The 26518-nt window shown below is 53.2% G+C and overlaps 1 protein-coding gene across 2 annotated transcripts in view; it reads left to right on the plus strand.

The window, feature by feature from the left end:
* Positions 1-6525: 6525 nt before the first annotated feature.
* CAD (carbamoyl-phosphate synthetase 2, aspartate transcarbamylase, and dihydroorotase) overlaps positions 6526-26518 on the plus strand; it is a 44557-nt gene continuing 24564 nt past the window's right edge. Inside the window, exons 1-18 of one of the 2 annotated variants that reach the window (XM_081188309.1) lie at positions 6526-6626; positions 8157-8296; positions 9972-10101; positions 11561-11703; positions 12695-12836; positions 12998-13169; positions 14186-14371; positions 14601-14713; positions 15664-15806; positions 16986-17117; positions 18115-18348; positions 19643-19864; positions 20949-21137; positions 21303-21427; positions 21777-21910; positions 23760-23872; positions 23993-24246; positions 25581-25827. In XM_081188309.1, coding sequence (XP_081044435.1) covers positions 6542-6626; positions 8157-8296; positions 9972-10101; positions 11561-11703; positions 12695-12836; positions 12998-13169; positions 14186-14371; positions 14601-14713; positions 15664-15806; positions 16986-17117; positions 18115-18348; positions 19643-19864; positions 20949-21137; positions 21303-21427; positions 21777-21910; positions 23760-23872; positions 23993-24246; positions 25581-25827 — 2904 coding nt within the window. In that variant the 5' untranslated portion in view covers positions 6526-6541. Of the gene's footprint in view, positions 6627-8156; positions 8297-9971; positions 10102-11560; positions 11704-12694; positions 12837-12997; positions 13170-14185; positions 14372-14600; positions 14714-15663; positions 15807-16985; positions 17118-18114; positions 18349-19642; positions 19865-20948; positions 21138-21302; positions 21428-21776; positions 21911-23759; positions 24247-25580; positions 25828-26518 lie in introns of both variants that reach the window. The other variant, XM_081188308.1, reaches the window with a different exon arrangement.

The raw sequence follows: 26518 nt of genomic DNA on the forward strand, positions 1-26518 counted from the left end.
GATCCCTCGTAGCTGAGTAAAATTGTCTTCCATAAACAGTTTTAACAATGAGTCTGTAAGTGACTGTGGAGGCCAGTTCTGGATCCACACGTTCTTCCACAGTGGGGACAATGGTTTCTGGTTGGAAGTTGATCAGGGTGTGGATTTGCCAAGCGTGCCTTCCTCTTAGCACGTTTCCCCCTTGCGTCCTGAGTTCGAGTCTCTTCAAAGCCCAGGACCCCTTTGGTAAAGGCTGTTCTCCAGCTGGAGCGCTTGCATTCTCCAAATTTCAATTTTCAAATCATCCATACTTTTGTTACATTACAAGTGAGTCTCAGAGTCCAGCTAAAGTTTCAATGGCCTCCTAAATAAATTATGAATTTCCCCCATTATTTTTATTAAATCATATCCTCTTGATTCCTGTCTTCCTGTTAGTTTTGCCATTTCGGCGTACTCCAGCAGTTTGGCTGGTTGCATAAGAACTTCAGTTGTGATTCCTGCATTGCCCTCGCAGGTCCCTTCCGCCTGTGTGATTTTATGAACTCGGCCGCCCCCCCATTGTGAAGAGGCTCCTGTGGTCACTTGTGGAGACCTTGGCTGGCTAATTTTCCTTCTGTGAAAGAACAGGGCCTTCTTGGGACTCTTGCATTGCAGGGGACTCATTCTTCATCTTTACTGCTCCCTTCAGCTTGCCAAAGAGTTTTGAAGGGTGCCAGGAAAATACCGTATTTTTTGCTCTATAAGACTCACTTTTCCCCTCCTAAAAAGTAAGGGGAAATGTGTGTGCGTCTTATGGAGCGAATGCAGGCTGCACAGCTATCCCAGAAGCCAGAACAGCAAGAGGGATTGCTGCTTTCACTGCGCAGTGATCCCTCTTGCTGTTCTGGCTTCTGAGATTCAGAATATTTTTTTCCTTGTTTTCCTCCTCCAAAAACTAGGTGCGTCTTATGGTCTGGGTCGTCTTATAGAGCGAAAAATACAGTACTTTTTTATTGGGGAGGGGGAGATGGGGCCACGGGTGTGTCTTTTGCCTGCCTGCCTACAACTCGGATGGACGCCAGCTCCAGAACTCTCTTGGAAGGAGGCCTTTCCTTCATACACAGAATTAAACAAGGCAGGCAGGTATTCTGGGGGTGGTGTTCCATAGCCTGGAATCATAGAACTGGAAGAAGGGGCACCTGCTCCCTGCTTGATGCTAGAGCAGGCTGCCAGGTGGTATTTGCTGCTCTAAGATTTGAGTTGTGCAAACAGTTCTGCACGGATGGTGGCAGCAGGCAAGATCTGTTCGGCCAGATGCAGCAGCCCGAAGCAAGGAGCATCATTCGCACCTGGGGCCCAAAGCAGCTCTTCTGCTGATGCCAGCTTTACAACCAGGGAGCGCTTTGAAATTTGGCCCATGTGAGAGGCCTGGACTAGGTGGGTGTTAGGGAAAAATCTAGGTGTGAGGCTGCTCAGTCCCCCAGCTGGTGGGGCAGAGCCCCCGGGTCCCTGCGGAATAAAGGAAGGAGTCCAGCCACCAACCGGAGCAAATAGCCGCAGACCAAAGTTTATTGTGCAACAATTTCAAAGAGGAATTTTGAACCTCGAGGATGGGGTGACAAAGACTTTTAGAACTTTCCCACCACATCCCAGAATACAATACATACAGCATCATTGATGCATCATTGCTACATCACTGACATGTCCCGAAAGGGGAGGGGTAGACAGGGGTTACACTAGTTCAACCTTGGCAAAGATGTCCAGACAAGTCCTTGGTACAAGATTAGCATAAGGGCGAGACCCAGGTATAAGATTAGCACAGGCAAACACCTCTGAAGTCCCACCACCCAAAGTACAAGAGAACTTCCTTTGCATGTCTGGTGATGGGATTAGGCTTCCCTTGGCCAACAATCAGCTCAGCAATTGCCACCTCTGGGCACTTCCTGGGGTGGGAGGTGTGTATTCATGTCCTCACACTTGGGGAGGAGGCAGGGAAAAGAGTCCTGTTTCCAAGGGCAAAATAGTGTTGAAATGAAGGAAACTGGCAAAGGAGTTGATTTTATATGATTGTTAAAGGTAGGTAACTTCCCTGAGCCATCAAGTCGAAAGGTTACATTTATGCATAATATTTGTAACATTTAACAACTTTAAAGATGTGCCCCCCCCCGTAATTTCCGTAACCGTGGGCCATTGGTCTGATCCAGAAGGCTTTTTGTACGGTCTAATTTCCTCAAGTGTTTTCCCTTAAAACAGCTTCAGGAGCCTCTAGCAAACAAAACAAAATTCTTGCCGTGAAAATACTTGAGAGTTTGTTTCACAGAGTCTCTGGTTCAACACTTGAACATTCCCCATACACACCATAGATTTGTAGAGTGGGTCATCTAGACCAACCCCCTGCCATAATTATTATTATTATTATTATTATTATTATTATTATTATTATTATTATTAATACACAACCCATCTGGCTGGGTTTCCCCGGCCACTCTGGGCAGCTTCCAACAGAATATTAAAATATTATATTAATATATTAAAATACAATAGTCTGTCAAACATTAAAAGCTTCCCTAAAGAGGGCTGCCTTCAGATGTCTTCTCAAAGTCTGGTAGTTGTTGTTCTCTTTGACATCTGGTGGGAGGGCGTTCCACAGGGCGGGTGCCACCACTAAGAAGGCCCTCTGCCTGGTTTCCTGCAACTTGGCTTCTCGCAATGAGGGAACCGCCAGAAGGCCCTCGGTGCTGGACCTCAGTGTCCGGGGGTGGGGATGGGGGTGGAATTGCAGGAATTGCAGCTGAAGTGAGCAACCACTGAGTGGCAAACCCTCAAGGCGGCTGCTTCTGCCAGGGCATGGAGCGTGGCTTCTCCTTGCTAAGGTGCCCCACACATAAATACAGCTCAAAGCCTGTCTGGCTCTTCTATGCATGCGCTGCCCCTCCTGCAAAGCGCCCCCTGCTGGCTGCTGCGCCTGGAGATCTGCCCAGGATGAGCCTCCACCCCCCCACCTCGTGCTCCCACAATGCACTGCTCCTGCCTAAGCCGCATGCGCGTCCCCCGTGCATCGTCCTGGAGGCACAGTAGTGCCCCCTGTTGGGCTCCCTAGGAAAGACATGCCAAGGAGAGGCACGTGCCAAGGGCTGCCAGAGGCACCTGGGGCAACGGGAACCGGGGGGGCGGGTTAATAAACGGAAATCTGCCCTTATTCCCTTATGGGGACACAAGAGCCCTTGTAGAGTCCTTCGCAGGTTCTCCATTGATTGGAGAGAATAACAGAGGCCAAGCAGAGAATATTGAGAAGCAAAGCAGCTAGTAAGCCTGATCTTTATTGACTGTTGCAACAGGGTGCTCCCCTCACACGCAAGAGAAGGAGGAGGACCCAGAACCCAGGTGTGCCCACCCTTATATAGACATTTTAAATTGCCCGCCCTGGAGTCCAAGACCACCCCCAGTTACATCATACCTACATCACAGAAAGGGCGGGCTTAAGCAGAAATCTGAGTGCATTGTTTATCTCCTGTCGTCATTTATTTCCTGTCTGGCAGGTTACCTGTGTTAACGGAGAAATCTGAGGGCTCCCTTGGACAAAAAGCAAGGACCCCAGCCAGGAATACCAGAGCAAAACAGCAGCCAGGAGGCTTGGTCTTGATTGAAGACTGTCGCGACAGGACTCCCACCTGCCACCAGGTGGAACAAGATGGAAGCCCCAAACAAAAGAGAACCCAAAGTTTTATTAGCTGCTAATCCCCATGTTACACCCCCCCAAACTACAAAATTTCCTTCCAGTAGCACCTTAAAGACCAACTAAGTTAGTTCTTGGTATGAGCTTTCGTGTGCATGCACACTTCTTCAGATACCAAACTACATCACTAATACATCTCGAAAGGGGAGGTCTGGTGGCCGTAATCTGAGCATTCTGGACCCTGCCCCATGGTTCCCCTTGCCCTCCACCAAACACCCTTCAAGTGGAACAAAAGAGATCTTTACATTTCCCTGTTTCCCAGCCAAGTTCATCCCACCCTTTTGTGTCTTCATCTGGGTTTGTTCTTTCTGGAATGGCTACCTGTCCGGCACTCAGGTATCAGGATGCCAGGGATTATCCCTCAGGCAGAGGGGCTGCTGAGGAGCTGAGCTCACCTGTCTACTGTATATGAATTTCTGAAGTTTCCCCAGTGAGCCAGTACAGAGATACATTGATCAGTGAATTCTTCCATTTGGTATCGTGCAGCAGAGGCCCTTTGAAGAGACAGGAAGAAACTGTGATGAAGTGTTTTGCGGGGACAAATCACAAAAGTCACAAAAGTGATCGTTCTGACTTTGGTAGTGGGCTGCATGTGCATATCTACTGGAGGGACAAGCCCCCCCATACATAAATTCCTGCAACGCCTGTTTAATGGTTACTTGATTGGATTGCCTGGGGAGCCTGGCCAGTCTTTTGTAATGATAAATACTTAGTTCCTGGGCCAGGTCACAGGCTCACCCTATTCAGATCTTAAATGTGCCATTAAGAGAGGATTTGTGAGGAAAGAGACAATGGGGAGGTTTCCCACTTTGACCTTGCAGAGAAATACCGTATTTTTTGCACCATAACACTCTTTTTTCCTCCTAGAAAGTAAGGGGAAATGTCTGAGCGTGTTATGGAGGGAATGCCTACGGGTGGCATGCCTACGGATTTTCCTCCTCTAAAAACTACATGCGTGTTATGGTCGGGTGCGTGTTATAGAGCGAAAAATACGGTATTTGAGGTCAATTTGCTCAGGACTTTTTTTCTGTGGGGTTTCAGACATGTGCTTTATATATTTATGTACGTGTTTGCTTGGTACATTTATATTTATTTATTAGATATAGCGTGGGTGGCACTGTGGGTTAAACCACAGAGCCTAGGGCTTGCCGGTCAGAAGGTTGGCGGTTCGAATCCCCGCGATGGGGTGAGCTCCCGTTGCTCGGTCCCTGCTCATGCCAACCTAGCAGTTCGAAAGCACGTCAAAGTGCAAGTAGATAAATAGGTACCACTCCTGCAGGAAGGTAAACGGCGTTTCCATGGCGTTTCCATGCGCTGCCAGAAGCGGCTTAGTCCTGCTGGCCACATGACCCGTAAGCTGTATGCTGGCTCCCTCGGCCAATAAAGCGAGATGAGCGCCGCAACCCCAGAGTCAGTCACGACTGGACCTAATGGTCAGGGGTCCCTTGACCTTTACCTAAGACCTTAAAATTCTTAGAACAATGGCAAGAGTTCTCTGCGGCTGTGCAGCAGTGCCAGGCATTTGCTGCTCGCCGCCCATGCCCTGGGGTCTGGGCCGAAGTCTGAGCAGCCTCTGCCAACGTGGCGCCCTCCCAGATGTTGTACTACAACTCTCACTAGCCCTGCCCAGCTGCCGGCTCCCTTGCACGGGCTGTTGGCTTCCGGGGACCCTTGACCTCGTTGGGTGATGCCAGAAGCGAAATCTGCTGGCTTCTTGGCCTGGCCTCCCTGGTGGCCAGCAATCTTTCACTGCCTCCCCAGAAAAGGTTGGGCGCATTTGAAATTTGGCTTGCACAAAATGGCATTTCTGAGGCTTGCCTGGGCACAGGGCACAGTCAGCAGAGTGGGGCCTTCCCTCTGTCCGTGTAATCTATTACAGCGGGTAGCCCTCCTCTGCCAACTTCATAAACGGCACTTTTTAATGGAAAAAAAAGAAGCGATAACATTGCAAAGGATGCATCCCTCCATTAACAGCAATGCAGGAAGAGTGGGTGTGCCGTGCCACGAGGTTTCCATTCAAGTGTGGCTGGGGGGCCGTGGAGACCCCCAGCTGTATGTCTTGGGGGGGGCTCCTTTTGTCATAAGAATATTAAAGTCTTAGAATATATAATAAATGTTCCTAAACGTCCCAACCAAGCACAGGAAGACCGACCTGAAACCATTTTTGATTCCCCAACTGACCCGATGTTTCCCCTGCCAGGAGGGAGGGGGCGAGGGAGCCTCCCCATTGTCTCAGGAATTGGGAAATCACCATCTGAAAGGAATGGACAGACGATCAGATAAGATAACCTGGCAGACAGGAAAAACCACACCACCTCTTTTGTGATGCATGGATGGAGGGTGGGGGGGTCTCGGGCTCCAGGGGGGGCAATTCCCAAAGCCTATATAAGGGCTTTGTGCAGCATTGTTCAGGGATCGCCTTCCTGCGAGCGGGGACCCCGTGGCAACAGTTTCATATTGGAGATCAGGCTTGGCTTGGCTTCTCCAGATTCTCTGCTGTTTTCTCCTAGTACAGGGACCCCCTTAGGGACCCTCTCCGGGCTCTTGTGTCCCCATAAGGGAAAAGGGGCAGATTTGGGTTCACAGCCCTTTCCCCTCCGCCGGATCGAGGCCTCCCCCTCCTCCGGGGAAGCGAGCAGGCGACCCCGGCCCGGCCCGCGGCTCCCGCCCCCTGGCGGGTCATTTCCTCCCCGGCCTCGCCGGCTCCGCCTCTCCTCGGCGCGCCGCTCCTTCCTCGCCCTCCGGCCCCGATCCGGCCCTCCTCCCTCCCTCCGGCTCCGCGCGCTCCCGCTCCCCGCTCGCCCCCGCCGCCGCCGCCGCCTCCTCGCCCACGTGCCCGGCGCCGCGATGGGCAGCCTGGTGCTGGAAGATGGCACGCTGGTGCGCGGGCGCCCCTTCGGAGCCCCCAAGGTCGCCGCCGCCGGGGAAGTGGGTGAGTCTTTTTTGGGGGGGGTCTGGTGCGGGGGGGGCACAAAGGCGGGATCCCCCTCCCCTCCCCCTCCCTGTCCTCCTCCGGGTCCGGGCCTGCCCCGCCCCCCCCCAGACGGAGCCTGCTCCCTCCACGTGGGCGAGGGGCTTCCCCTTCTTCTCCGGCTTGGGGGGGCGATCGGGGGTCCCCCCCCTAGATCCGGGGCCCGGCAGCCCCGAAGCGCGCCCAGGTCGGCCGCCCGCCGCAGCCGATGATTGAGAGCGCCTCTGAGCGCGTCCAGAGTGCCTGCCGGGGCTCCGGGGAGGGTGGCGGGGGGGGGGGGTTTCGCTTGGGGCCAGGCCTGCTGGGCTGCAATGGGGCTCCAAGGCAAAGCCGGGCCCACCCCTCGGCATCTGGATCGGGCCCTTTCTCTGTTCCCCGCAGATTGGGCTGGGGGGCTCCTGGGACACCCCAGACGAAGCAAGCCTGGCTGGGGGGGGGTCTCCTCTCACGCCCCCCTTTAGGCTTCTGAGACTTTGCTTTGTGTTGCAGAAATAATCCTGGAGAAAGGGGGGGGAGCCCTTTCAGGGCCCCACAGAGACCTCTGGCTAATGCCAGTTTTTCGGGCTCCAGGCCATAATAATAGCAAAATGACAGGGCATGAAAACAAAATAAGACCCCCCCCCCAAAAAAAAGAGTGAGACTAATGTGCCGCTCTAAGCGGAGACCGGGCTCTGCGCTGGGCTAGATGACCCCTGAGGGTCCCTTCCAGCTCCCCAAGTTTGCGATTCTACGATCTGGACTTGAGGCGCCTAAAACGAGTCGGGAAACTTCCTAAATGCCAACAAATGGATGAGTGTCTGCGTGTGACGCCCCCTTTGAGGTCCAGGCCAGGCAGCCCCCCTCCTCCACTGCCCTCTCAATTAGCCCGGGGGGGGGGTCCCAGAAGTGGGCAGTGGGGCCGCTGTGTCCCCCCTTCCTGCCCCCTTCCCTCCTGCAGGGGAGCAGCACCTGATACCTGAGCGGCTTCTGGCGCACTTCTAATTATCGTCACCTGAGAAGGGATGTGGTGGCCTCGGGATTGGCAGGACCGAGATCAGCGCGGCCCCAGAGAACGCGGGAAGGGGGCAGGGAGGTCTAGGTCCAGGGTTGCTCTGTCTCTGCTTCCTCTGAAACACCCTGGGGGGGTCAGGCAATAATAATGATAATAATGATAATGATAATGATAATGATTATTGTTGTTGTTGTTGTTGATTATTGTTGTTGTTGTTGTTGTTGTTGTTATTATTATTATTATTATTATTATTATTATTATTATTATTATTATTATTTATTTGTACCCTGCCCAGCTGGCTGGGTTTCCCCATTGATGGCGCAGCAGCAGTGGCATCTGTCTCAATTCCCCCCAATGACCCTCCAGCCCCCTGAAGTGGCTTTGGCCAGGTGCCTGGGGGTGTGGCCAGCCACCCCCCCACGGATCGGGGCAGGAGGACTGACCCCTCGCCCAGGGCCTTGCGGGGCTGACCAGGCCTCCTCTGCCTTCCCTCTCCGCAGTCTTCCAGACCGGCATGGTGGGCTACCTTGAAGCGCTGACGGACCCCTCCTACAAATCGCAGATCTTGGTGCTGACGTACCCCCTGGTCGGGAATTATGGGGTCCCGCCGGACGAGGAGGGTCCGTATGGGCTCAGCCGGGTGAGTAGGCGGGCAGAGATTCCTGGTTCTGCTTCACATGGCTTGTCATCTCGATCAATGAGCGGCTTCTCAGCAGAGGCTGATATAAATGACACAGCCGCGTTTCACATCCGGTCCTGGGAATAAGCCGGTCCTTGAGGGTTCTTGTCGCTGTCAGGAAGGCCAAGCATTAGTCCTTTGGAATCCGGCCTGTGCTTGTATTTAGAGAAGTCGTAAATTAAATTTGTTTAAAAAAACCTTGATCGGATCAACGGGGTTCATGCAGGGAGCTAAGAAACAATCTTGCAGGACTGAAATGGTAATTCCCTGCTTCTGCAGATATTATGATGTGGGTCCCAGGTGGGCCTCTCCGTGGGGCGTATCCCTCTCTCACAGCCCCCCTCACGCATCAAGTGGGGGAGGAGGGATCCTCAACATGCACTGCAATGTCCCTCACGCAACACGTGGCCCGGAGTGCCTTCCATCAGCTTCGGCTGGTGGCCCAGTTCTTAAGCCCCTATCCGGACAGAGAGAGCCTGACTCCTGTTGACTATGCTCTGGCATCCTCAAGGTTAGATTACTTGCAATGCTTTACAATTTGGGCTGCCTCTGAAACTTCAGCTGGTGCAGAATTCAGCGGCCAGGTGGCTCACCAGAGCAAGACGGTTTGAACATATTGCACCAATCCTGGTCCCACCGCACTGGCTGCCAATTACCGTATCTTTCGCTCTATAAGACGCACCAGACCAAAAGAAGCACCTGTTTTTGGAGGAGGAAAACAAGGGAAAAAATATTCTGAATCCCAGAAGCCAGAACAGCAAGAGGGATCGCTGCGCAGCGAAAGCAGCAATCCCTCTTGCTGTTCTGGCTTCTGGGATAGCTGCGCAGCCTGCATTCGCTCCATGAGACGCACACACATTTCCCCTTACTTTTTAGGAGGGAAAAAGTGAGTCTTATGGAGCAAAAAAAAAAGGTAGTTTCCGGGCCCAATTCAAAGTGCTGCTTTTGACCTATAAAGCCTTAAACGGCTCAGGACCACAATATTTCGAGGACCGCCTCTCCCCATATGAACCTGAACCCCAATATCATCTTTGAGTCCCTCCTTCGTGTGTGTCCTCTGTGAGAGGCCTGGAGGGTGGCAAGACGAGAGCAGGGCCTTCTCTTCAGTGGCTCCCCATCTGTGCCATGCTCTCCCCGGCGATGCTCTCCCCTTCATTATACACCTTCAGGTGCCAGGCAAAAATGTTCCTTTTTAACCTTTGATTGATCTGATTGGCATCCTCTGCCCTTTTAAAATGTGGCTCTTTTCTCTGGGGGTGTTATTGGGGTGTTGTTTTTATTCTGATGATGTATTTTGTGGTTTTATTCCACCATGAGACCTCCAGGCATAGGGCACGTATATAAATGTTAATAATAGGCTTTGAAAGAGGATGGTGGGCTCTCTGTGGCTGCTGGCCCAGATGGCGATGGCCCCTCTCCACAGCTGGAGGCAGCCGTGCTCCCAAAAACCACAGGAGAGTTGCTCTTGTGTTAAGACCCTGCTTGCTGGTTTCCCACTAAGGACACCTGAGTGGCCCCTGGGGAAACAGGCTGCTGGACTCGATGGGCCCCTCTGGACGGACCCAGCAGGCGCTTCTGATATTCCTGGTGGTGGGCTGCTGGCCCTGATTCCCTCTCCCCTTCCTCCTCCTCCTAGTGGTTTGAGTCCAGCTCCATCCACGTCGCGGCCCTCATCGTCGGCGAGTGTTCCCGAAACCCCAGCCACTGGAGCGCCACCACCTCGCTGGACCGCTGGCTGCAGGAAAAGGGGGTTCCTGGCCTGGAAGGTAAGGTCAGGGCTGGCGGGAAGGCCCTGGGGGGCGGCAGGAGGGGCTGGCGAGGGGGGCAGAGGGCTGAGCCTGTTGGTGCCCTCCCTCTGCTGCACCCCCAGACACATCATACCTACACATCACAGAAAAGGCGGTCTGCAACGGAAATCTGAGTGCGTTGCTTATCTCCTGTCTGGCAGGTAACCTGTTAATGGTCACTTGATTGAATTACCTGGGGAGCCTAGTCAGCCTTTTGTAATGATAAATACTTTTAGTTCCTGAGCCAGGTCACAGGCTCACCCTATTCATACACAGACATACCCTTAAGACAGGATTTGTGAATGAAACGGCAATGGGGAGGCGTTTCCATTTTCCTTCTACCTTTGCAGAGAAAATATCTGAGGTCAATTTGGGAGGGACAAATGGTTTCAGGACTTTTTCTGTGGGGTTTCAGACATGTGGTTTATATATTTATGTACGTATTTGCTTGGTACATTTATGAATATTTATCTCATTTATCTTATCTTATAAGACCTTATTTTTTTTATTTCACCGCCAAGAGTCTTGTGGGGGAAAACACATAGGTGGAAAATGCAGAAATGGTGGGGGGATTATAGACACCCCCCAGGAATCCTTGTGACAAATACTCAGGTGTTTCCGCCACATTTGGGATTCTGGGAGGGAGCAGCCTGTGAGCAGACGGGGGCCTCTCCTTCCAAATCTTACCAGGGGATAAAAGAGCTTGTTCTCCAAAGCACCCTGTCCATTGTGGATTCCTCAGGCCCCCTTTGGCCCCCTTCCCTCTCGCCCCCACTTTTCCTGCTGCTGTTGATGGAAAAGACCATCTCTCTGCACGATGCAAAATGTCAGCTGAGATTGGATTTAGTGAACCCAGGAGGAGCCGGGGGGAACAAAACAAAGACGGCATCCTCATGGGGGGCCCTTTGGAAAGGGGGGGGGCACTGAAAAGGGACATATGAGCCCCCTTCATGTATCTGAAAGGCGTCCCAAGCTTGTTTTCTGATGCTCCAGTCAGTGGGGCACAAAGCAACAGATGGAAATGGCAAGAAAGAAGATTCTGGCTGAACGCTAGGAATACCTCTCTGCACCTAAGAGCTGTCAGACAGCGTTCCAGACGCCCTTGCCAGATGGCAGACTCTCCTTTGCTAGAGGTTTTAAGCAGAGGTCAGGTGACCATATGATCCACCAGGAACGCTTTAGTTCTGCTTTCTGCACTGCGGGGGCTGGACTGGATGACCCCTGGGGTCCCTTCTATAATTCCGCCACGTGGCAGGGAGAATTTGCCCCCACAGAAGTGCGATGAGCTGTTCTCTGCCCCTCGGTGGCCGAACATGGCTGTGCGTCTGCCCAGGGGCCGCTCTGTGGGGCTCCCTTGGTTCTCCTGCTGAGCCTGGCAGGGGCTGCGAGGGCCGCGGATGAGCCTGACCTGGCGCTGACCGGCCCCTTGTGCTTGCAGGAGTGGACACTCGCGCGCTGACCAAGAGGATCCGGGAGAAGGGCAGCTTGCTGGGCCGGCTGGTGCCCGATGGTGTCCCCAACACGCACCTGCCCTTTGAGGACCCCAACAAGAGGCACCTGGTGAAGGAGGTCTCCCTCCAGGTAGGGGGGGCAAGAGGGGAGCTTGGGCGGTCGGACCTTGGCTGCCCATGAGGGGGTCTGCTTTTGTGCATGGCAGAGTTTGCTTCTGGGCATGCATGTGGCCCTTGGCATTGGGGGCTTAGTAGGGCTTAGCTGTGCTCCGGTCTCCACGGCTGGAGGTTTCGTGGGCTGCTTGGACGTAGAAGAAGGGTGGGAGGAAGCAGCGAGGGACCCCCACGGAAAGAAGGCTCAGAGCCCAGAGAGGGGTGGTGGACGGTGGTGAGTGGTCAGAGGGAGAAGCCTGGGAAGAGAAGGTGTCAGTAGCAGAAGGGGTAACAGGACTTGGTGAGCGGGGAGAGTCTGTGCCAGAGAGCAGTCCAGAATCGGAGGCAGAAGCTGATGCAGGAGAGGCAGAGATGGGTCCCCCCCCCCTCCTGTGACAAACTCCCTTCCAGAACCAGAAGAGGCATGGAGAGGGAGGGGGCAGAGACAGGCACACCAACAAAGTCTCAGATTGCTTGGAAAGAACCTGGGAAAGGATATTGGGCAAATATCAGCCTCGTGTGGGCAAGATGCATCAGGAGGAGTTGCTGCGCTCACTAGGCCTGGCCTCCTGAGCAGACCTTGTTTCCTTGAATAAAGAGCTCACTTCACTGGCACCATGCGATTTCTTGCTGCCTTGCTCCTGGCAGCAATGCTTTTGAATGCCCTTTCCTGGAACCCACTGGAGGACAGAGGGCTCTTGCCCCTGAATGCTTCTTGTGGGTTTCGCAAAAGAGGCGCTGGGAGGACAGGGTGCTGGGTTCGATTTCACTGCCCTCATCCAGCAGGCTCTCCTTACGTTCTTAAGCAGAGGGTGGCCAGGAGCACAGAGCCATTGTGGGCCAGCATCCCAGGGGTTGGGGGTGTTTCCTGGGCCAGCCTGGCCCCTGAGCGCCCCCTGCCCACCCTGAGAGGCTCCCTTTCTGGCCATCAGCGTCACTCTTCCTCCCTGCCTCCCCCGACTCACTAGGCTCCCCGCCTCTTCAACCCCGGGGGATCCGTCAGGATCACGGCCGTCGACTGTGGCCTCAAGTACAACCAGATCCGGTGCCTCTGCAGCCGTGGCGCAGCCGTGAGAGTGGTGCCCTGGGACCACCCCCTGGACAGCGCAGGTGAGCGGGGCGGCTGGGGCCAGGTGGAGGCTGCTGGCAGGAGCCTTCCTGGGCGCTGCACGGACACGGGGAGGGGAGGCCTTGGGTCTGGGGGCTGCTGAGGGTCTCTCCTCGCTTGGGGAAGGGTCCCAGCTTGCCCCATTTCTGGATTCTCCTCCCAGAGTTCGACGGTCTGTTTGTCAGCAACGGCCCTGGAGACCCCCAGCTCTGCCAAGTGACGGTTGCCAACCTGCGCCGCATCCTGGAGCTGCCAACCCCGAAGCCCGTTTTTGGGATCTGCCTGGGCCACCAGCTGCTGGCGTTGGCCATCGGGGCCAAGACCTACAAGATGAAGTAGGTGTCTGTGGGGGGGAGAGTCAGGGCAGTCACACAAAAGCCCCCCTTTTTTTGCAGCTTACGGTTAACCTGTGGAACTCCCTCCCCCAGGAGGCAGTGAGGGCCTGTCAGGAGTTCAGCTTGCGCTCAAGTAGGACCCTGGCAGAGACACATCCCCGACTGGCATGTTCTGTCCCTCCTGGTCTTTCGTTCGGGAGCTTCAAAAGCTTTCTTCTGCCCAAACATCACAGCGACCGATGCCACCGACATTAGCACACTTAGGGATCCGCAGAGTTTGCGCAACTTGCGTTACAGACCTCAGCATTTTAGCTAATCTACTTTGTTTAAATATAAACACACACAGAGCACTGCAAGATGGCTCCCTCTCTCTCTCGCATCAGACAGCAAAGCGAGAGAACAAAGGACAACAGTCCCACTTCACGGAACACAGGAACACAAACATCCTGTCTCCGTCACTTCCCACTCTGTGGAGTCAAAACATACACCGTCATGGGATAGACAGCAATCCCATGACTGCAAACAGGGAGCAGGAATTCTAACATGGCCACCAACCAGGATGGCTTTAAAAGAGAATTAGGAGTTTTTAACACCCAGTGTTTCACTGTGTTTATTATATTGTGTTGCAAGCTGCCGAGAGTGACTGGGGCAACCCCTTTTGATGGGCAGGGTACAAGTAATATATTATTATTAGCACCAGGAGTTGACACATTCATGGATGGCTCCTAGCCAAGTTGGCTCTGCTTTCCCTCCGCAGTTGGTGCTTCCCATTCCCCGTTTCTGGTGCCCGGATCCTGCTTGCTGGTTTCCCATAATGGGCATTTGGTTGGCCCCTGTGAGAACAGGAGGCTGGACTGGATGGGCCACGGGCCGGATCCAGCTGCAGGGCCCTTAAGGGCCACAGAGGCCACCTCTGCCCATTCCTGTCTCTCCATTGCAAGTTCGCGCTGGGCACAGAAGTCCTTTGGCTCCTCCCTCTGGCCAGGCCTGACTGCCCCCCTCTCCCCACTGGGCAGGTACGGAAACCGCGGGCACAACCAGCCGTGTCTCCACGAGGGCTCCCAGCGCTGCTTCATCACCTCCCAGAACCACGGCTTTGCGGTCGACTCGGCTAGCCTGCCGGCCGGCTGGTCCCCCCTCTTTAGCAACGCCAACGACCTCTCCAACGAGGGCCTCGTCCACGACTCCAAGCCTTTCTTCAGGTGAGAGACGTGGGGGGGGGGTTTCCAGGGGGGAGGCTGGGGTGTCTTCCCTCCCTCCTGCCCCCTTTGGAGTGGGGAGGACGGTGCATGGCAGAGCACATGCTGGGGGTTGGGCCAGATGACTTTTGGGTTCCCCTCCGACTCTCCAGTTCCGGGATTCTGTGCGCTGGCAGGGTCTCCCCACACCCCTGGGGCTCCTGACCCCCAAAGCCTTCCCCCCCCCCTTCAGTGTGCAGTTTCACCCGGAGCACAACGCTGGACCGACAGACCTTGAGTGTCTCTTCGACATCTTCCTGGAGACGGCGCGAGGCCAGGCGGAGGGAGCGCAGAGCCCGGAGACAGGTGCCTCTTCTGGGGGGGCAGGTCTGGTCCCTGAGGGGCTCCTATTTGGGGACTTCCCTGGCTTTCTTCTGGTCCACGTCGGACCAGTCTGGATAGTTAGCCTTGGTGAAGACGTTTTCATCCCCCAAAAAGTTTTTGATTTGAGTTTCTACTGAAATGAGGCTGTGTTTTAAAGTTGTATTTTAATCTTATTTTTTAAGTTGAATTTCAATCAATTGTTTTTATACCTGGTGTTAGCTGCCCTGATCCCAGTCTTGGCTGGGGAGGGGAGGGTATAAATAAAATTTATTATGATTATTATTAGGGACGCGAGTGGCACTGTGGGTTAAACCACTGTGCTTGGAAGATTGGTGATTGGAAGGTCGGTGGTTTGAATCCCCATGATGGGGTGAGCTCCCGTTGCTCTGTCTCTGCTCCTGCCAACCTAGCAGTTCGAAAGCACGTCAAAGTGCAAGTAGATAAATAGGTACCGCTCCGGCGGGAAGGTAAACGGCGTTTCCGTGCGCTGCTCTGGTTCGCCAGAAGTGGCTCAGTCCTGCTGGCCACATGACCCAGAAGCTGTACGCCGGCTCCCTCAGCCAGTAAAGCGAGATGAGCGCCGCAACCCCAGAGTCGGCCACGACTGGACCTAGTGGTCAGGGGTCCCTTTATAATAATAATAATAATTTATTATTTATACCCCGCCCATCTGGCTGAGTTTCCCCAGCCACTCTGGGAGGCTCCCAGTCAAGTATCAAAAACAATACAGCGTTAAATATTAAAAACTTCCCTAAAACTTTACCTTTATCTGTATGATTATTATTATTATTATTTTCCGCCTTGCGTGCTGGTGGGGCCTGCCCCAGTCTCTGCCCTGTCCAGGTTGAGGTATCGCAGGTGCCTCGTGTGGGGCTGGACCACTGAGTCAACTGAGATGCCCCCTTTTTCTTTCTCTCCCCCCCCAACCTCAGTTCGTGAGCTCCTGCAGCAGCGCCTCTGCTTTGCCAAAGCGCCCCCCGCCAGCAGCACTGCCCGCCCCCACAAGGTGCTCATCCTGGGCTCAGGGGGGCTCTCCATAGGGCAGGCGGGCGAATTTGACTACTCCGGCTCCCAGGTGAGTGGAGGGAGAGAGGGGAGGGCGATTGATTTCATTTGATGGATCGTATTTCTAGGCCACTTTGCCCCCTATTGAGACGCACCCCAAAGCGGCTTACAAAACAATAAGTAGCAATAATGTAATTTTATTTTACCCTGTTTACACTATTTGCAGGCTACCCTTCACTCCGCAGAGTGAGGAGCAAAGTAATGAAAATAGTCAGAGAAAAGCAGTGTACAAAAATCAGAAAATGTAAACAACATCAATAAACAATTGTATCGTAAACAAGCAAAATTACAACATGAATTTATATTTGTAATTTAATGAGCTGGGAGCAAAGTAATAAAAACACAGAAAAGCAATGTTCAGAAATGACAGAAACATGTCAACAGCACCAATAAAGAAGTAAAATTTATCATAAACAAGCAAATCTACAACAGAATAAATATTTTGCAATTTAGCCGTGTGCGGTTAAGATTTCAGATCATCACAGGGAGAACAAAAATCATATAATTAGCAAATCAGCAATTGCAGTCTGTAGAACACTCTTGGGAAACCTGCAACTAAAAAAACAAGCTAGACATCACAGTGACCGCAGAAGTCATGTTTATGCTTAACAAATCCATGTGGCATTTATAATCTCTAAAATAATAAACAAGATAGCAGCCAGAAAACATGCTAAACCCTAGTAAATCAACACACACATGCTCCCCTCCCGGATGACTCAGACTCCTGCACTCTGTTTACTAAAATACACAACCACAGACACAAGCCGGTCCCTGATCTCGCAGAAACATCTGCAGCAGATCTAGACTTTAAAGTTCCTAGGTTGGGGGGAGAGGGGTTGGGGCTTTTGGGGGGTGACTGGCGGGAGGTCGGGGTGCTGGGAGCATGTGGGGCCTGTCAGAGTGTGGGTGCGGCTGAGACCCCCCCCCCAGCATCTTCTGGAGGGGCTAATCTCTCCCTATCAGCCAAGGCCTTGCAAACTGCTTTCCCACAATAGGACGGCCGCCCTGTGCAAGTGCGTTGCTTCAGATTGTGAACATTGTGGTTGCAAATTCGAGGTCGTTCCCTTGACTGGCGTCCTTGTTGGCGAGGCGGGTGGGGAGGGGAGGGCTGGACGACACACACACACACACACACACACACACACACAGGACTGACCCAGTTCCTTCTTCCTCCCTCCCTCCCTGCCAGGCCATCAAGGCCCTGAAGGAGGAGAACATTCAGACGGTGCTGATCAACCCCAACATTGCCACTGTGCAGACCTCGAAAGGCCTGGCGGACAAAGTCTACTTCCTGCCCATCACCCCCGACTACGTGGCTCAGGTGAGCTGAGGAATGGTAGAATTCAGAGGGACACGCAAAGGGCATCTAGCCCAACCAGCTGCAACCGTTTTACTGAGTCATCTGGAGGCAGCAAGTCGTGGCCGCTGCTACCCCTCTGCTCCAAGAATTATTGTGGCAGCGAGTTCCGCAGTTTAACTCTGCGCTGCATGAAGAGGGCTTTCTTCTCTCTGTCCTGAACCTTCTGGTTTTTTATATTATTATATATTTATTAGTTTTTTAACATATCATTTTCCACAATTATTAAACATTCTTTTATATCTTATACATTTTTTTTTTTACTTTCATCAATCACACCTGAAAGTTTTCCAATCTTTTCACTTAATTTACATTTCTTACTTTCACTATTACATAAATATCATAACCAGTATTTCTCTTCTTTCTCTTCTTTGCAATATTTCATATATTCCTCCTTACAAAACTAGTGTAATTTGTTGATTACAGTTGCTCTTCAAATAATTCGTATATTTCTACCAATCCTCTGTGAATCTCTGCTCCTGCAGGTTTCGAATCCTTCCTGTCATTTTATCCCATTCTGCGTAGTCCATTAATTTCGCCTGCCATTCTTCTTTCCTCGGTTTCTGTCCTGAACCTTCTGGTCTTCCTTGGGTGCCCCAGAGTCATACGGTTACGAGAGAGGGAGGGAGAAAAGTCTTTCACGCAGCAGGGACTTCAGGAGTGCCTGGGTGGCCCCCAGAGCTTTGGAGAGACGTGTTGCGTTAGGAGACTGCACCCGTGTGGCAGCTTCCTCTGCTCCTCCCTTTTCAGTCCCCTCCTGGTTCTGCAGGAGGAAGGACCTGATCCTTCGCTTGCCTGGCCCACCTCTTCCCCCACCTCTGAATCTTCTCCTGCCTCCAACTCTCGCTTCCTGGCCAGCACAGTTCCCCACAAACCGCTGCCCCCCTCGCCCAGGCGAGGCGCCAGCCCCCTTTCCCCTGGAGTCCCGCCAGGTCCCGACACCTCCTTCCCCTGCCCCCAGGTCATCAAGAACGAGCGCCCCGATGGGATCCTGCTGACCTTTGGGGGGCAGACGGCCCTGAACTGCGGCGTGGAGCTGACCAAGGCGGGGGTCCTGGAGCGCTACCACGTCCGCGTCCTGGGCACTCCAGTGACCTCCATCGAGATGACGGAGGACCGCAAAGTCTTCGTGGAGAAGATGGAGGAGATCGGGGAGCACGTGGCGCCCAGCGAGGCCGCCTGCTCCCTCGAACAGGTGAGGGGGCTCGCGCAGGGTGACCACCTTCAGGCTCAAGGCTGGCCTTTCCTTTGCGGGGGGTGGTCCCCAAGGCGGTGGGGGGGCTTGTTCCTGTGGGAAGAAGGTCTGGAAGAGCCCTGCTGGCTTCTCTTTGTCAAGGGGGGGCTTCTGAAAATCAGGGGGCGGGGAGGCTGCTATATCTGAGTGGCTACAAAGGGGCAGAGGGGTCCATTCCCCCTCAACACACACACACTGCCCCCAGATAATAATAATAATAATAATAATTATTATTATTATTATTATTATTATTATTATTATTATTATTATTTATTTGTACCCCGCACATCTGGCTGGGTTTCCCCAGCCACTCTGGGTGGCTTCCAACAAAGATTAGGAATACATTAAAATGTCACACATTAAAAACTTCCCTGAACAGATGTTTTCTAAATGTCAGGTAGTTGTTTATTTATTTGACATCTGGTGGGAGGGAGTTCCACAGGGCGGGCACCACCACCGATAAGGCCCTTTGCCTGGTTCCCTGTATAACTTGGCTTCTAACAGCGAGGGAACCGCCAGAAGGCCCTCGGCGCTGGACTGAGGCCATTTAGGGCTTTCAAGGTCAGCACCAACACTTTGAATTGTGCTTGGAAACGTACTGGGAGCCAATGCAGATCTCTCAGAACCGGTGTTATGTGGTCCTGGTGGCCACTCCCAGTCCCCAGTCTAGCTTCCGCATTCTGGATTAGTTGCAGTTTCCGGGTCACCTTCAAAGGTAGCCTCACGTAAAGCGCATTGCAGGATTCCAAGTGGGAGATAACCAGAGCATGCACCACTCTGGTGAGACAGTCCATGGGCAGGTAGGGTCTCATCCTGCGTACCAGATGGAGCTGGTAAACAGCTGCCCTGGACACAGATTTGACCTGCGCCTCCATGGACAGATATGAGTCCAGAATGACTCCCAGGCTGCGCACCTGGTCCTTCAGGGGCACAGTGACCCCATTCAGAACCAGGGAATCCTCCACACCCGCCTGCCTTCCGTCCCCCCAAAACAGTACTTCTGTCTTGTCAGGATTCTACCTCAGTCCATTTGCAGTGTGAATGGACTCCGAGAACTTGTGTCTGTAAGGACTGGCTGACGTATTCGTTCCACTGCACAGTGTGATTTTACCTATTAAAATGCTGGGTCTGGGGGCACTGCAGGGAGCCCACAGCGGCTTCCTGGGCACTGCCTGGAGGTGCCCTTCGCTGGGCACCCTTGGGACCCTCCTGGAGGAGGCCGGGCCCCTCACTGCTTCCTCTCCCCCCCCCCCAGGCGCAGGCGGCGGCTGAGAGGCTGGGCTACCCGGTGCTGGTGCGCTCTGCCTACGCGCTGGGCGGCCTGGGCTCCGGCTTTGCCAACGGGCGAGAGGAGCTGACGGCGCTGGTGAGCCAGGCCTTTGCCCACACCTCCCAAGTGCTGGTGGACAAGTCCCTCAAGGGCTGGAAGGAGATCGAGTACGAGGTGGTGCGGGACGCCTACGACAACTGCGTCACGGTAAGCGGCGGGGTGGGGGGGTCGTCGTTGGGTACGAGGAGGCAGGGCTGGCGCTCGCAGGACCCGGTTGGTCCTCACCTGTTGGATGTCTGTCTGGAAGCGTCCAGTCTGGGCAAGTCTCTAATGGTTCCTAGAAGAGAAAGGAAATCACAGCTAAAGGATCCGCAAGAGAGATCCCTAAAAGGTTGTGGACTCTGTGTCCTTGGAGGTTTTTAAGCAGAGGTTGGGGGACCATCTGGCACTGAGACTCCTGTATTGCAGGGGTTGGACTGGATGACCCCTGGAGGTCCCTTCCAACACGATTCTACAATTCTATTATCTCTACTTAAAAGCTTCCTTTGAAGGAGAGTTCCCCTCCTACTCTTTCTTTGAGAAAATTTCTTTAGCATTTATAAAGAGAGATAATAATAATAATAATAATAATAATAGTAATAGTAATAATAATAATAATAATTTACTTATTTATACCCCACCTATCTGGCTGGGCTTCCCCAGCCACTCCGGGCGGCTTCCAACCAAATATTAAAATACAGTAAAATACAGATACAAAGATTATTATCATTTCTCTTTTTTGCCCAGACTAAAACATTTACAGCGGAACCCTGGTTCTCGTTCTGCTTAGTTGATGAACAAATTGGCTCCCGAACACTGAAAACCCGGAATTAAGTGTTCTGGTTTTTGAACGTTTTTCGAAAGCCAAACGTCCAATGCAGCTGCCAGCTATTGTTTCCAGGACTCCTGTGTCAATTGGAAGCCGTGCCTTGGTTTTTGAACGTTTTGGAAGTCGAATGGACTTGCAGAATTGATTGCGTTCTAGAACCTAGGTACAATAAAAACAGATCCAATGGGAAAGAAAAGAAAGAGAAAAAAGAAATAGATAAAAAGAGAGGAAAGGATTAAAAGAGAGAGAAATAAAGTTAAGAAACAAAGAAATTTCTGATTCTTCATCTGCCAGCTCTAGATAGACCTTCTTCGATGTCACCCACTGCCGGAACAGCTTGTGTGGTGGGAGGGGCGTGTTTGTGCCCCAGAAGGGCCCCCCTCTTCCTACCTGCCTCACCTGCTCTCCCCCCCCCCGATCCAGGTGTGCAACATGGAGAACCTGGACCCCCTGGGCATTCACACGGGGGAGTCCATTGTGGTGGCCCCCAGCCAGACGCTCAACGACCGCGAGTACAACCTCCTGCGCACCACGGCCATCAAGGTGGTGCGCCACCTGGGCATCGTGGGCGAGTGCAACATCCAGTATGCCCTGAACCCCGAATCTGAGCAGGTGAGACCCGGCAGGTGGGGCGGGGCGGGGTGGCTGCCCTGTGGCTGAGCAGCGCATGGTGGCTTCTGCCCTCTCTGGCCCCCGGCTGAGCCTGCTCAGACCCCCGTGCCCCTTTGGGGGGCTGGGTCTGCTGCCGCAACCTTCTCTTTTGCCCCCCACCCGCAGTACTACATCATCGAGGTGAATGCCCGGCTGTCGCGGAGCTCAGCACTGGCCAGCAAGGCCACCGGCTACCCCTTGGCGTACGTGGCTGCCAAGCTGGCATTGGGCATCCCTCTGCCTGTCCTCAGGTAATCCTCGCCCTGGGCTGGGGCATCGCTCTGCCCAATCCCAGCTGGGGCGGGGGGGGGGGGCTTGCTGCTCACGGGATCCCAGGGTCCTTCGCTGCTTGAACATCTTGTGGATCAAAATTTGCTTTCCTTGCAAGAAGCTTCCCTTGAAGCACAGAAGCGGCCGGCTTGTGTCTTGCTCACGCCTGGGTTTTAGCTGTCCTTGCCGTCTTGCCCTCGCTTGGCACCAAAGACGGTGCCAGGCAAGGCTCCCTGGGGAGAGCTTTCCACAAACGGGGTCCTGGGTTCGAGTCCTGCCTTGCAGGGGGTTGGTTGGGGTCCCTTCCAACTGTACGCTTCTCTGCCCCAGGAACTCGGTCACCAACTCCACCACCGCCTGCTTTGAGCCCAGCCTGGATTACTGCGTGGTCAAGATCCCGCGCTGGGACCTCAGCAAGTTTCTGCGCGTCAGCACCAAGATTGGCAGCTCCATGAAGAGTGTGGGTGAGCAGGGGGGGGTGTCCCTGGGAGACCCGGCTGGGATCCTTCGCTTTGCGCCGGCTGCTTCTGAGATGCTAAAGAGGCAGGATTTGATCCTGGCACTTGCAGGCTTCCTGATTCCGTGACGCTGCCCCCTCCTTTTCCCTTTCGCGGGTCTAGAACTGTCAGTTAAGAGCATGAGCCCTGGACTAGCACAGACCTGGAGTCGGGACTGGAGTGAGATGCAGTTCAGCGCCAGGCAGCAGAGTCTCTTGTCAGCAAAGTTAACTCTTTATTCAAGGAGACAACTTCCGGCAGGTCTTGCCCCTAGAGAGCAGCTTCCAGGACTGAGCCTTGCACCCCGAAGGCTCCTCTCTCAGATGTTTCCCCAGCAGACTCAAAACTGCACCTGTGCCCCTCTGGCTTCTGTTCTGCCCTCCTAGTGATCCTGCACGAGACCAGCGGGGAGGGAGACTCCCACGATTGTTCAGCAGTCTCATGACCCCCCTCCTCTGCTTCAGCCTCAAAGTCTGAACTGCTTCCTGTCGCCCTTCCGCATCCCCCTCCCATCTTCTCCCTCGGATCTTGTTCACTTCCTTGGTTTAGAGTAGCGTTCCCAAAGCAAGGAAGGATTGGATCCTGATTAATAAAATACACATGAGACTTGACCCAGCAAGACTCTGGGAGGAGTGCGCATAATAATAATTCCTCTCCCCCCCCCCCTTGGCCCAGGCCGTTTTATTCACAAAAGAACTTTTTGCACATATTTCCTCTGAGCATTTCAAAAAACCCCACGTGGGGACAAAGTTAAAGTTAAAAGTACAAAGAGCTAATTTCCTACTTGAGCATGCATATGCAATTCAGAGGAAATAAAAGAGGAATGCTTTTAGGAAACCCCGGAGGTCATAAATAGGAGAGGACGGAAGGATGGCAAGGAAAGAGTATATACGATTACGATTATGATATCTTTATTGTTATTGTCCCATGCAGAACAATGAAATAGAAAAACTACATAAAACTACATAAAAACTACATAAAACATTCCAAAACCCCTAAAAACCATAAAACCTCATTTTAAAATACACTATACTATAGAGACCCCTTGTGAACTCTCTTCCTGGCCCTTAAGATCCACCTAAAGATTCACAACTACATCAGAGTAACCTACTATCTTTATGTACTGAGGATGCCTGAGGAAGCAACTGGTCTGTGTTTCAGAATGCTTATACGTGCCTGTCAGGTGTAGAGAACGCAAATGGCAGAGGTGCAGAGGCTTGTGGGATTCGATCAGAAATTATTGTTGGCTTTTTGCAGTATAGTGACGCTGCAGAGAGCTTGCTGGGGAGACCATGCATTAAAAAGGGACTCAAAAATAACTTAAACAAGGTTTTAATTACAAACACAAAAACTCCTTTTACACTAAATACATTAACAACAAACCAGACCCAACCACCAACCCATCCCCCAGGGTAATGGGAGAGCTAGGTGCTGCTCCTTATATACTACACCCAGATGCTGACACACCTTAATCAAATACAACTCAGCAGCACCTGCTATGTTTCACAGCTGTAAAGCTGGGTCTCGTTATCTTGCTCTGGCCCCTTAAAGACATACACATGGAGTGGAACAATGATGAACCTTTACATGTAAAGAAACCATTCAACAATTATTGTCAAGGACTCGAACCCAGTCAACGCCATGCCTTCATCAAGGACACAACGGCTTGATGCATACTTTATAATTCCTCATAGTAATCCCATCTGATCGCTACAGTTTCGCACCTGCCTCACCCGCTTTGGGGAACAGGCTCCCTTCCGGGTCATTTGATAACTTGCATCTTGCCCACCCCCCTTCTTTCCTGCCCCCCCCGCAGGCGAGGTGATGGCGATTGGGCGCAGCTTTGAAGAGGCTTTCCAGAAGGCTCTGCGCATGGTGGATGAGAACTGTGTGGGCTTTGACCACACTGTGAAGCCTGCCTCAGACATGGTAAGGGGGTCCGGGTGGCTGGAGAGGGTCCGGCTGCCCTCCTGGCCAGACTGTGCCTGCCCCACCGGGCCCAGAGCCCTAACCCTCTCTGCCTGCCCCCTCCCTTTCCCCGACCCGCAGGAGCTGGAGACGCCCACCGACAAGCGCATCTTTGTCCTGGCGGCCGCCCTGCGGGCCGGCTACTCCATCGAGCGCCTCTACGAACTGACCAAGATTGACCGCTGGTTCCTGCACAAGATGAAGAACATCACGGACCACGCCCTGTGCCTGGAGTCCTACCGCCAGGCCGAGCCGGGCGCCATGCCCCCCGCCGTCCTCAAGCTGGCCAAGCAGCTCGGCTTCTCAGACAAGCAGGTGGCGCAAGCTGTGCTCAGGTACCGGGAGGTCTGCCCCCCCCCCCAATCCAGCCAGGAGCGGCAGCCCCCTCTTCCCCTGTGGGGAATAGCAAGGGAGGGAGGGAGGGCATCACTGCGGGCCTGAGTGCCAGGGTGCCAGTGTGTTCAGCACTTCTTTCAGCTGTCCCGGGGCAATGGAATCATAGAAGGGACCCCCAAGGGTCATCCAGCCCAACCCGCGACAATGCCGAAATCGCAGGGGAAGATGCTGCGGCTCATGGGAGTTGTCATCCAAGCCACCTGGAGGGCTGAGATAGGCCAAGAGATGGTTTTTTTAGGGACCCCCCCAAGGGCTATCTAGTCCAGCCCCCTGCAATGCAGCAATGGCAGCTCAAGAATCCCTGACAAATGACAGTCCCACTGCTGTTGGAAAACCTTCAGCGAAGGAGAGTTTGCCCCCTTCCAACGCCAAGCAGCTCTTCCCATCAGAAGTGTTCTTCCTAATGTTTAGTCGGAATCTCCTTTCTTGTAACTTGACTCTGTTGGTAATAATAATAATAATAATAATAATAATAATAATAATAATAATAATAATAATAATAATAATAATAATAATAATTATACCCCGCCCATCTGGTTGGGTTTCCCCAGTCTCTCTGGGCAGCTTCTAACAAAGTATTAAAATACAGTGGTCTGTTAAACATTAAAAGCTTCCCTAAAGAGGGCTGCCTTCAGATGTCTTCTAAAAGTCTGGTAGTTGTTCTCTTTGACATCTGGTGGGAGGGCGTTCCACAGGGCAGGTGCCACCACCGAGAAGGCCCTCTGCCTGGTTCCCTGTAACTTGGCTTCTCACAGTGAGGGAACTGCCAGAAGGCCCTCGGAGCTGGACCCTGGCATCCGGGGTGGAGACGCTCCTTCAGGTCTACTGGACCGAGGCCGTTTAGGGCTTTCAAGGTCAGCAGCAACACTTTGAATTGTGCTCGGAATTCAGGTCCTTCTCTCTGAAGCAGCAGAAAACAAACTTGCTCCCTCTTCCATGGGGCAGCCCCTCAGGTATGAGAGGAGGAGACACTAGAGCCATCTGGCAATATTGGAAGGGCTGCCCCATGGAAGAGGGTAGGACTGCTCTGGAGGGTAGGTCTCGAACCCATGGCTTTGAGTGACAAGAAAGGAGATTCCGACTCAACAGATGGAAAAAGCGTTATGAAGGTGAGCTGTTTGATCCCAGGCGCCATGGCTGGCAGCATCTCCTGGCAAGGGGAGGGAAGGCCCCTTTCCCAAATCCTGGCCGGCCGGTGCTGCCAGTCAGTGCAGGCGGACCTTGAGCAGAAGCCCCTGGCTCAGGCATTACAAGGGAGCTTTTCCTCTCCCAGCACGGAGCTGGCCGTCCGCAAGATGCGCCACGACCTGAAGATTCTGCCGGTGGTCAAGCAGATTGACACGGTGGCGGCCGAGTGGCCGGCCCAGACCAACTACCTCTACCTGAGCTACAACGGGACGGAGCACGACCTGGCCTTCCGCGAGCCCCACGTCATGGTCATCGGCTCCGGCGTCTACCGCATCGGCAGCAGCGTGGAGTTTGACTGGTGCGCAGTGGGGTGCATCCAGGAGCTGCGCAAGGTGAGCCCCTTCCCCACATCTCCCTCCTGCCCCATCTGGCCTTTGTATTTCACAGAATGGTAGGGTTGAAAGGGACCCCCAAGGGGCATCTAGTCCAACCCCCTGCAAGGCAGGAACCACAGCTCAAGCATCCCTGGCAGAGGTCCATCTAGCCTCTGCTGAAAAACCTCCAAGGAAGGAGATACCCCAGGGAGACCGTGTTGCGTTCCCAAAGCAAGGAAGGATTGGACTCTGATTAATAAAATACAAGACTCTGGGAGGAGGTGCCAATAATAATAATCCTGTCCACCCCTCGGCCCAGGTCGTTTTATTCACAAAAGAACTTTTTGCACAGTGTTCGTAAGAACCAGTCTGATTTCCTCTGAGCATTTCAAAAAACCCCACGTGGGGACAAAGTTAAAACTACAAAGAGCTAATGTGAGCATGCATACGTAGTTCAGAGTAAAGAAAATAGGAAAGAAGGAGGAATGCTTTTAGGAAACCCTGGAGGTCATAAACAGGAGTGGAAGTTGGCAGTATTTACCACCTCCTTGTGAACTCTCTTCCTGGCCCTTAAGATCTACCTAAAGATTCACAAACTACATCAGAGTAACCTACTATCTTTATGTACTGAGGCTGCCTGAGGAAGCAACTGGTCTGTGTTTCAGAATGCTTATATGTGCCTGTCAGGCGTAGAGAAAGCAAATGGCAG

The sequence above is a fragment of the Podarcis bocagei genome (genome assembly GCF_964188305.1).
Source record: "Podarcis bocagei genome assembly, chromosome: 3".
In the NCBI taxonomy this organism is placed as follows: domain Eukaryota; kingdom Metazoa; phylum Chordata; class Lepidosauria; order Squamata; family Lacertidae; genus Podarcis; species Podarcis bocagei.